Genomic DNA, 11805 nt, shown 5'->3' with positions numbered 1-11805 from the left:
CTCGATCAGGCGAGTAGTGTGTCCTTACCAAGGACTGGAGTAATCCGTAAGACAAAACTGTTAGGTACGAACCCCGTCGGGTTGCCCAAGACGTAAATGTCATATGGATATCCAAGGCTTACTCGAGCGAGGCGAGTAAGGCGTCTAACTTGTAGACTGGAGTAAATACTAAGATTGACTTGTTAGGGCGAACCCCGTCGGGTTGCCCAAGATGGACAAAATGTAGTAGTATCCATAACATACTCGAGCGAGCGAGTAGTTTTGCCTTTATAGCAAGACTGGAGTTCCTTATAGTTGACCTGTGAGGATGAACTCCGTCGAGTTACCTAAGATGGACAACTAGTAAAGGTATCTATACACCTTCTCGAGCTAGGCGAGTAGGTTGCGCCCTTATATTAAGGGAAAGGATGCGGCTTGTGTAGTTGTCTTGATGGAAAACTATGTAAGCTTATCCTGAACTGGTGATGCCGACAAATTGTCTTTAATGTAGTCGATATGCCAATAAGGGTCCTCAATTTATTAAGAAAATCAACTGACACCACTAAGCTGCTTGGATCAGGGATAAAACTTGCGCAAGTGCTCGATGTTCCAGAAATTTGGTACCTCATTGCCATCTGCATCAGTGATTCTGTATGAACCTGGTCTTGTAACCTTAGTTACGATGAAGGGACCTTCCCATCTGGAATTTAACTTGTGCAGTTCTGTCTCATCCTGAATCCGGCGAAGTACTAGATCTCCAATGTTGAAGGATCTTTGCTGGACGTTGCGATCATGATAGCATCTGACTCTTTGAAGATATCTAGCCGATTGAGTTAAGGCGTTGATTCTGGCCTCTTCGACTGAATCTAATTCCGGTTGTCGAGCTTTATCTGCATCTACTTCTTGATAGGCTTCTACTCTTGGGGATCTCCACATGATATCAGCGGGTAGTATAGCCTCTGACCCATAGGTAAAGAAGAAAGGAGATTGTCCAGTTGCTTTGCTAGGCTGGGTTCGCAGCCCCCAGATTACATGAGCTAGTTCTTGAATCCATTTGCCACCTTTCTTGGTGTTGGCATCATAGAATCTTTTCTTCAAGCCATCGAGTATTAAACCATTGATGCGCTCAACTTGTCCATTTGCCCGATGATGAGCTATTGAAGCATATTTGACCTCAATGCCGGAGTTGTCACAGAAATCCCAAAAAAGATTGTGACGTGAAGTTAGAGCCAAGATCTGTAATAATGGTGTGAGGAAAACCAAACCGATGGATAATGTCGGAGATGAAGTCCACTGCTCTATCTGATGAGATCTTGACAATGGGCTTGTACTCGATCCACTTGGTGAACTTGTCGACTGCTACCAGCACATGATTGAATCCTCCTGGAGCGACGGTTAATGGTCCGATCATGTCCAAATTCCAACAGGCGAACGGCTATGATGGAGGGATTGTTATCAAGTTATGTGCTGGGATGTGAGTCTTCTTGCCGAAGAATTGGCAGCCAGGACACCGTCTGACCAGGTCTTCTGCGTCCGAGACAGCTGTTGGCCAAAAGAATCCTGACCTATATGCCTTGCCGACTAGTGTCCTTGATGCAACGTGATTGCCGCAAACTCCTTCGTGTATTTCTCGGAGGAAGTCTTTGCCTTCTTCAAGGGAAACACACTTCATGAGGATGCCTGAAGCAGAGCGCTTGTATAGGTTGTCGCCGACGAGGACGAGACCCTTGCTGCGCCTAGTGATGCGGGCAGCTTCAGCGCTTTTAGGATCAATATGTGGTGGAAGCTTGAATTCTTTGATGAAGTCAATAAACTGAGTCCGCCAATCTTCATCAATCATTAGCACTTCTCTGACTGTGGCTGGGAGTTCCGTGTCAGTGGCTTGTTGGCTTCGTTCCTTGACTGATGGGTGGTGAAGTTCATGGACAAAAACTCCTGGTGGAACAGCTGCTCGAGTGGACCCAAGTTTGGAGAGGACATCAGCTCCCACGTTGTTGTTGCGGTCGACGTGGTGGATTTCCAATCCTGAGAACTTGTTTTCGAGCTTTTTGATTTCTGCAACGTATGCGTCCATTGTATCTTTGTTGACATCCCATTCTTTATTGACTTGTTGAATGACGAATAGAGAATCGCCGTAGACAAGTAGTCGCTTGATGCCGAGAGATACTGCTAGTCGGAGGTCGTGTAGCAATCCCTCGTATTCAGCTTCATTGTTAGAGACCTTGAACAAAATTTGGAACACATACTTCAATTGTTCTCCCTTGGGGGAGATGAACAAAACTCCTGCGCCGCCTCCATCGATCTTGAGTGAGCCATCGAAGTACATCACCCAATGCTATGGAATCTTCAGGGGTGCTAGAATTTGATTTTCTCGCCAATTCAGCCAAGAAGTCGACTAGTGTCTGTGACTTGATTGTTGTTCTTGGCTTGAAGTTGATTTCCAAAGCTCCCAGTTCAACTGCCCACTTTGAGATTCGTCCAGTGGCATCCTGATTGTGGAGAATATCCCCCAATGGGAAGTCAGTTATGACTGAGATCTTGTATTCGTCGAAGTAATGCCGGAGCTTCCTGGACATGATTAGAACCCCATACAGAAGTTTCTGAATTGATGGATATCTAACCTTTGATTCAGAGAGTACTTCGCTGATGAAGTAGACTAGTCTCTGAACACCGTAAGCGTGGCCTTCCTCCGGGCGTTCGACTACTATCGCCGTACTGACTACATGGGTAGTCGCAGCGATGTAGAGGAGTAATTCCTCACCGGGTAGTGGAGCTGTTAGAATCGACGGTGACTGGTGACGTTGCTTGAGATTCTCGAGTGCTTCCGCGGCTTCTGTAGTCCACTCGAATTTATCTTGTCGCTTTAGGAGTTTGAAGAAGGGTAATCCCCATTAGCCAAGCCTGGACAAGAATCGATTCAAGGCTGCCATGCGGTCTGTAAGCTTCTGGACATCCTTGATGGTAGCTGAGGCGTCCATGGCCATGATGGCATTGATCTTCTTTGGGTTAGCTTCAATTCCTTGGTTGCTGACGATGAATCCGAGTAGTTTTCCAGAGGGTACTCCAAAGACGCACTTGGTTGGGTTGAGCTTCCAGTGAAATTTTCGGAGGCTGTTGAAGGTCTCTTCCAGGTCAATAATGAATTGATCCTGGGTCTTCATTTTGACAACAATGTCATCAACATAGGCTTCAACATTGCGATGTAGCCGATCGGAGAAGCACAGCTGTATCACACGCTGGTAAGTAGCGCCAGCATTCTTCAACCCGAAGGACATGGTCTTATAGGCGTATGCCCCGTAAGGGGTGATGAAGGCCATCTTAATTTGGTCTTCTTCTTTTAGGGTGATCTGATGATATCCTGAGTAGCAGTCGAGGAAGGATAACAGGACACATCCTGCTGTTGAGTCGATTACTTGATCGATACGTGGTAGCCCGAAAGGATCCTTCGGGCAATGCTTGTTTAGATCAGTGTAGTCAACGCACATCCTCCACTCGTTGTTGTTCTTCTTCTGTACGACAAAGGGTTGGCCAACCAATCAGGGTGGTAGACTTTCTTGATGAACCCTACTGCAAGTAGTTTTGCCAGCTCTTTCTTGATGGCTTCTCGCTTGTCCGATAAGAACCGCCGTAACCGTTGCTTTTTTGGTGTTGCTTTAGGGTCGACCTTCAAGACATGCTCGATTAACTCCTTGGGAACCCCTGGCATATCCGCTGGTTTCCACACGAATACGACTCGGTTGGCCCTAAGAAAGTTGACGAGCTCGAGTTCCTATTTGTCACCCAGTCCTGCTCCGATGATGGCTGTTTTGGAGTCGTCTCCCTCTTGTAGCTGGATAATCTTGGTGCCCACATCACTAGTCGGTTTAACTGATGATTGGGTTGGCTTCTTGGAAGGCATCGACTCCTAGTATTTCGCTGACAGAACTAGGGACTCGGGTTGTGGCAGCATGATCAATTGCTTTCTTGTCGCACTCGAAAGATTTAAGGAGGTCTCCACGTAGTGAAAGGACTCCTGAGTTGCCTGGCATCTTGAGGAGCAGGTAAACATAGTGCGGTACTGCCCTGAATTTGGTTAGTGCATGTCTTCCCAAGATGGCATGGTAGGAAGATTCGAAGTCGGCTACTTCGAATTTAATGTATTATGTCCGGAAGTTTTGTTCTGTACCAAATGTGACTGGGAGAGTAACCGAGCCAATTGGTGTAGAGAACTTTCCGGGGGCGATGCCATAGAACGGAGCCTTGATTGGAGTAAGCAGACTCATATAGTTGAGGCCCATCTTTACCAATGTGCTTGCAAAGATCAGGTTGAGCTCACTTCCGCCGTCGATGAGTACTCGAGTAAGCTTGGAGCCCTGAATGACTGGATCGAGTACCAGCGGGAACTTTCCAGGTTCAGAGAAGCTGGTCCACTGATCCTCCCTGGAGAAGGTAATGGGGACCTCGCTATATTTGAGTGGCCTCTGAATTGCTGGCTCGATTGAGAGGATCTCTCTGAGTAGGAGCTTCTGAGCTCTCTTGGAGAAGCTGGAATCTCCTCCAAATATGACGTTGATGACGTTTTGCTGCTGTTGGAAACCATCACAGTCTTTCTTGTCGTCTTCATCATCTTTGTCTTGTTCTTTCTTTGGAGCAGTTGCAGGTGCCGACTGGAAGGATTTGCGCAGGATCGTGCACTCCCACATCGAGTGGTTGCTCTTGGGATGGATTGGACATCTTTTGTTGTGAAGGATCTTGTCAAACTGGTCCTGCGGCTTGTCGCCCTTCCTACCACGCGGTGTGCGATCCATAGTACCGACAGTGTCGTCAGGCTTACGCTTACGCGTGGGATCCCGCTGGTTGCTGGGCCCTCCACGGTCGTTGTGGCGCTTCCCGTTGTTGTCGTTGTTGTGGCGGAGAAAGCGACTGCATTCTTGCTCCTCTTTATCTGCCCAGCGCTGCATCATGTCACGTAGATCTACCACCGTTTTGGGCCGATTACGCCCAAAGTCGTGGTATAATGACTGGACGGTGATGCCGCTCTGGAAGTAGTCGATGACGTCATCGTCGGCGACGTTGGGGATGGTAGCTCTTGTGTCGAAGAAGCGCTTGACGTAGGATCTGATAGACTCGCCTTGCTCCTACTTGATCATGGATAGGGCGTGCCGAGTAGGTACTCAGTGTAGCGACCCTTGGAAGTTGTCGACGAACGCCTTCTTGAGGTCCTCCCACGAGTGGATTGACTCACGCGCCAAGCTTTCGAGCCACGTGAGGGGTACGGGCTCCAAGGCCATCGGGAGGTAGAGGACCTTAGTGTTGGTGTCTCCCCCTGCAACACTAATAGCGGTCGAGTATAATCGTAACCATCGAGCATGGTCTTGCTTACCGTCGTACTTTTGGATGTTTGTAGGCTTGAAATCCTTCGGGTACTCGATGTTGTCGAAAGCCTTGCTCAGTGCTTGGAAGCGGTCGGAGTTGTCTGCAAGTTGCGCTCTGCGTCTTGCGTTGATGATGTCCCGTGCGTCCACAATGGAATCGGCTACCTCTTCCCTGTTGTTCCCACGGTTGTTGTTGCTGCGATTTGGCTGAGGGCCAGGAGCTTGATTTGCTTGTGGTTGGCCACCTCTGGGCGATGACTACTCGCAGTTTCCTGATCCTCTTGGTTTCTTCGGTTCTGTTGTTCCTGCTGCTGTTGACGCTGGTGGCCTCCGGGGGTACGGCTTGCTTGAGGTATTGCTGTTGCAGTAGCCCTTGATCGCGTACCGTGAAGGGAGGACGGGGGGTTCTGTCTCTCGAGTTGTTCAACAGCATTTTTGGAGAGATTTATGACTCGTTCCAACTCAGAATTCTGGGGCATCGTCATGAATCGCAGGGTTGCTTCTGTCATTGCGGCGATTGGTGTTTTGAAGACGGGATCCGCAGCATTGTTGAATTCGTTGTTGAGGTTGCGTGGCAGGAGATGAGCACGTTCGGCCGCGCGAGTCCTGCGCACTTCTTTGCGTTGATTCCTTTCCCTGAGGGCTGTACGAGTGACTTCGTCTTCATCAGCTGGAGCGTCTTGGGTCAGATTGTCTACTGAGATCTGATCCAGGGCTTCGTTTGGATCGTGGTTGCTTGGGGCACCCCCGGGCTGGATGATTACCGGAACCAAACGCTCGTGAGAGAAGCTTTCCAAGTCTGATTCGTAATCAGCTAGGGTAGTTCCACCGGAGCCAGTTTCCCTCTCGGTTTCGAAGGGAGTGTCGTGTTGAAATGGGAGATTGTCAATGCTGGCGACTTCTCGCAGGTTGTCGAGTAGTTCTGCGAGGGTATTACCTCGGCAAGATTTGAGTTGCATCTTAGCCAGCGCATTGGTGATGAAATCCAGGCTGTCTTGAGGTGACTCGACTGGATTTGGGTAAACGTCAAAAACGGGTGCCTCCCGGCTAGCGGTGGCTGATTGGTTTTTGACGTAAAGTGGGCGATCCAAGCTATTTTCATAGGAGGATCTAATCATCTGTTTGTAAACAGATGATGAGTTGCGCAAGCCAAAGACAGGTCGCGCAATAAGAGTCCCAATCCGAGTGGATTTTGATTTGAGATCAATCTGAGTCCGAATAGAACTCGAGTTGTATTCGAGTTTCGGCTCGATCTCCTTGGCGAGGTCGGGAAGCAACATGACACCGCGATCATGAGATCCGGTGAGCTTGTTGGAGTCTTCCGACGTGGAGTTCGTCGGCGCGGGAGAGTTGGTTAAGTGGCTATCAGAGCCACCTGAACCATTGGCGACGCAGACCCACGAACCGAAGATGAAGGTGGCGCCTCTGGGAGGCGTCATGGTGCTGAAAGCAAAAGTGGCCATCGAACTCGTCGATGAACTCGCCGAATCCCCTACCTGGTGCGCTAGTTGTCGGTGTTTACCGCCAAACCTGCTCAGGGATACCCTTAGCAGTAGGGTTTGTAGGTAGGGATCGACGGCTCTGAAACTCAATGGTACAAGGAACACAAAGATTTAGAGAGGTTCGGGCCGCGAGTTGTGTAATACCATACGTCATGTGTGGTGGTTTGTATTGCTTTAGGTGTAGATGTGTTTCTAGGGGGTCCCTGCCCGCCCTTATATATCCGGGAGGACATGGTTACATGGAAAGTCCTAGCTGAGCACAGTTGGAGTTCTTCTACAACACGATCGGGTAGTTTCCTTGTACTGCAGCTAGTACTACGCCTATTAGGGTAGTTACAAAAGAGGTAAGATACATCCATGAGCTATCCCTTACTCTAGAACATTCTATGCCTGTGAGCAGTCCCGCTGTCCCGGGTCTGACATAATTAGAGGATCATTAGAGCATGTTTACTATAGCAATTACTATAGCAATTTAGTATCTAATCACATCCTAATTAGGCTCATTAGATTCGTCTCGCGATTTACAATTCATTTTTGTAATGCGATTTATTTTTCGACTACATTTAGTACACCATGCAAGCGATTTACAAAAATTTTACGTTTTGGTTGTAAATATCTAAACACGGCCTTAATAGAATTTAGTGTATTGCACTTTGCATTGAATGAAACCGAGTCTTGTATTGGACTTCTCTCTCATTTAGTAGCCCTCCGTTCTAAAATAAGTGTTATTTTTTCATTAAAATTTTATCCTAGAAAGAGTGTTATTTTAGCTTGTAGTAAGCTCCATCTAATTAAAGAAATATTAAGTACCAAGAAAATATTATACACGAAAATACATAGAGCCAATCAAATACTTACTAGTATATATTTTTAGTTCCAATGTATATGCATTTATTGAGGATGCAGAAAACTAAATAGGTAACATAATTTTCAAACACAATTGTTAGAAGTAATTAGGGATAACAAAGTCATTTCTTAGGATAAGTGATGTGTCTGAAATTTTCTAAAATAATAATTATTTTGGAACGGAGGGAGTAAGTGACAATGTACTTAATGTTATGGACAACATTCTACGTGTTGGGAACACCATGTAGACAGAAATAGAGTGATCCAGCTCCCTCTCTGTGCGTGACTTCCCTTTTTTCTATTTGCTGCCTATGTTCAGGGCAAGCTAGCTAGTATTTTAGAATGCTCTTGTGCTCCATGACTCTCTACCAACATGTTCGGCGCAAAGCCAAAGACAGCTACTGGCTACTGCTCTGATGCAATGAACTCACAATTGTTCGATTGGGCTCCCTTCCATCACCGTCATATTCTAAATTCGATGCCGAAATATGGGTGGAACTATTATTCGTTTGGTTATTCGTGTTGATTGAAAACCAAGATTTGTATTCCTTCCATATATTCCATATAGTAAATAAATAAAACTACTAGTTTATTGTTTGATCCATGATTGTAACCGACAAAAAAGATAGAAATCCACTGTAACTATTTATACCACTTATTGACGCACTCATCCATAGGTAATTATTGTTTGTCTCGTGACAAACAAGAAGTGAGAGTTTGTGGAGTACGGTTGCAAGGGTGCATGCCCCCCTCCCCCGCTCCACACGCACACAAAAAGAAGGTTGATAATTTCACATGATTACATCCACACAAAGGTTCAATTAGCAATGCACTAATTTACATAATAAACAAAATCCAATTTTCATAACTAATGTACATTTGGTTTTCATGTCCACACTGAACCTTCCAATCTCACAGCGTTTCCAAACCCAAATTAACCTATCTTTCCCATCCCCATGTGCATGTAAACAATCAATAAATTTAATTAACCTAGTAAACAATAACGTATCCTGTCTGAAGAAGACACGACGTCGCATATTCAGTCCCACACCTCCGGGAACTCCACGCCGCCACCAAAGCTCGCCACGTCCCCGAATCCGCCGCCCATGTCAAAGTAGCCGAACCCGTATCCGTCGCCGCCGCCAAGCCCAAACCCGGGCAGCGCGCCGGCCGCGTCATCCCGCGGGAAGCCGTAGTGGTGGTCCGCGCCGGTGCCGGCGCCGTAGTAATAGTACTGTGGCAGCACGGCCACCTCCTGCTGCTGCGACGGGAGGTAGCCGTAGCATCCGCCGCTGCCTAACGATGCAGAGTGGTCTGGCTCCGGCGGCGGCTCGATGTGTGACGATCCGGCGAAGGCGGGGAGCGAGGAGGCGGAGTCGCTGTCTTGACTGTCACCGCCGTCATCCTTCATCTTCTGGAACACCCTGCACAACACCCAGTCCTCCTGCAAACGTACGGGAGCAATCACGCGATTGTTCAGACTTCAGAGTAGTTCCAGAGTCATCCAGACTATAGTATTTTTCAAAAATAAAAAAAAAGAGTATTTAGTTGCAAACTGCACGTTTAATTGGCCAACTTATTTAGGGTTCGTTTAGCAGCGGCTAGATCAGATTTTGATCGTAACCAGAATGGTTTTCGAAACAGCATGCTCTGTTCCACCCGGAAACACCCTGCTCTGCCTGCTCCTGAAACCGCCCGTTCGGGAAAACCGAACGAGCCGTGTCGGCACGCTGGCCGTAGCTAGGACTACTAGTCCGCGTAGGCCACGAGGAGAAAAGAAATGCACCAGTAGTACTGGTAGAGTATGCACCAATTATTGTGGAACGCAATGGAGCGGCCAGTCAAAATGTCAAATAGTGGTAGCTGATCCACTCTGTCTGCACGTACATACTAGTACTAGGCATTTAGGTCATGTCTAGTTTTCCATTTTTGAAATTTTGAATGGGAATTTTTTTATATTTGAAGTATTAAATATAAATTAATTACAAAACTAATTACAGAATTCGTATGTAAACTACGAGACAAATCTAATGAGTCTAATTAATCCATCACTAGAACATATTTATGTAGCTGTAATGTAGCAAGTTAGTGTCCAATCACGGCCTAATTAGGTTCATTAGATTCGTTTCGCGATTTACATTCCATTTGTGTAATGCGATTTTTTCCGACTATATTTAATACACCATACAAGCGATTTATAAAATTTTTGGAATTTTAAAGTTTGGAACTAAACACACCCTTATAGTGCGTGTGCTACACTCCTCGTACGTGTCAGCACCAGTGCACACGGCCAGCTTATCTGCACGTTCGCTAGTGCTGAGGACGTCCGTCCTTGCGCTCTGGCTGATGCTTTTGCAGTCGGTGCAGGTGAAGGCCTGCAATTATATGCAGGCGCGCACGTACAGACAGACAGGACCGGACCGGACCGGACCACCGGTGCCTTCGCCTGGGTCACCATGTAACTAGTAATATGTCGGATAGATAGGCCGTAAGGCCGAATTCACGGCCCATCAAGGACGAGCGGGCCGGTCGAGAATATAGTTGGAGTCTTGGGGGAGGATAGAATTTGGGTTGGCTAGCCTAGCAAGCTAGACGAAAGCTCATCAAGGATGGTGACAAGAGCAGACGTTTCTTCACGTGTTGGTGTTTTGCATGCTAGTTGAGTCGATGACGCAATTCATGAATGATTAAATTGGTAGTTAAAAAGAAGCTGGAGTCACTGTCTCCCCTCCCTTGTGTACTTCTTCCAGCACCTTGCAGACAGGCATGCTCGAAAATTTTCAGGAAAAAACCAGTCGATTGGGCAATCGGCCGGCCGGTATGCTGAGAAACTACGGTGGCAAGCTAAGGCAATGCGACGACGACGTACCCTGGGTGGCGAGTGCGGGGTGTCGAGGCGGAACTCGTGCATGACCCAGCCGGACTTGACGCCGTTGGGGGCCCTCCCGCGGTAGAAGACGAGCGTCTTGCGCATGCCGACGACGGCGCCGCCGCCGCTGCGGCGCACCTCGCGGTCCTTGCCGGTGGCCTTCCAGTAGCCCGTCTTGGTGGCGCGGTTGGTGCGCGACCCCGTCGCGTACTTGCGGTCGCGGAAGCTGAAGAAGTACCACTCGCTCGCCGTCAGCTTCGCCACCTCTGCATTCAGAATTATTCAGATTCAGAATACAGATGCAGGCGGCAGCAGCACGGCCAGCCGCAGCCAAGTTAAGCGTGCGTCAGCTAGCTAGCTTGCCCTGGGATAGATCGATGTACAAGGAGCTAGCGCATGCAATTCAATCGAGATAGGAGTAGATCAGATGAACAACCGACCTGGGAGCTCCCATGGCTCGCGCGCGTGGAGGTCGACCTCGACGAGCGTCCCCTGGGCGATGCGCTCGTTGGCCACCTTCTTGAGGAGGTAGTGGCACACCAGCTCCTCGTCGCTCGGGTAGAACCTGAACCCGGGGGGCAGCGTCGACTCGATCTCCCTCAACGCCATCGGCGGCCGGCCGGCCCCAACTGCTCTCGTTGCTGGAAGAATCCTAGCCAGCTACACGGAATGATGGATCGAGATCGACCGACCTTTTTCAATACAACAGTAGTAGTAGTAGTAGTATAGGCTGTGTATATATATTCAATACAACCCTCTCTTGATCAATTCGATTCTCTGGAGGTTCTAGCGACTAGTTAGCTATGGCTGGAGTTCATTGCCCCAGGCCTCCGCTTTATATAGAGGTCGATCGAGAGGAGAGGCCCGGCCGTCCGCTGGAAGCTGAACTGACCAGAGCCACGCATCGCTGCATCCGTTGACACGTCAGGCGCGGGCGCGTGGTGACCTGTACATAACCAACTGTATCGAGCCGATGGAACTGGAAGCTATAGCTTAGGTCTCTCAAATTAGATGCTAATTAATAAACTTCAGCACGTATCGTACTTTTGCTAAAGTTTTTAAGTTCTGTCCAAAGTTTAAAGTTTAGCCCATTCCATTATCACTTCTGTTTGGATGGCTGAACTAGTGCTAAAGTATAGCACTTTAGATGCTAGCACTTGGAAGCCGCGTGGGTCCCAAAGTGAAACGAACCGATCTGACTAGCTAGCAAGTAGGCAGGTGGAAAGATTCCAACATCCTGCATTCCTGGTGTGCC

At 48.1% G+C, this 11805-nt stretch overlaps 1 protein-coding gene across 1 annotated transcript; it reads right to left on the bottom strand.

Moving 5' to 3' along the window:
• Positions 1-8470: 8470 nt before the first annotated feature.
• On the bottom strand, positions 8471-11388 carry LOC120656495 (NAC domain-containing protein 21/22-like). The gene is made up of 3 exons (XM_039934599.1): positions 10991-11388; positions 10551-10816; positions 8471-9125 (listed from the first exon to the last, which is right to left on the bottom strand). The coding sequence occupies exons 1-3, from the start codon at positions 11157-11159 to the stop codon at positions 8721-8723; spliced, it is 840 nt and encodes a 279-aa protein (XP_039790533.1). The 5' UTR covers positions 11160-11388; the 3' UTR covers positions 8471-8720.
• Between the last annotated feature and the right edge of the window lie 417 nt (positions 11389-11805).

The sequence above is a fragment of the Panicum virgatum genome, chromosome 1N (assembly GCF_016808335.1).
Source record: "Panicum virgatum strain AP13 chromosome 1N, P.virgatum_v5, whole genome shotgun sequence".
NCBI classification, from domain to species: Eukaryota; Viridiplantae; Streptophyta; class Magnoliopsida; order Poales; family Poaceae; genus Panicum; species Panicum virgatum.
This window is presented reverse-complemented; position numbering and strand designations above follow the sequence as displayed.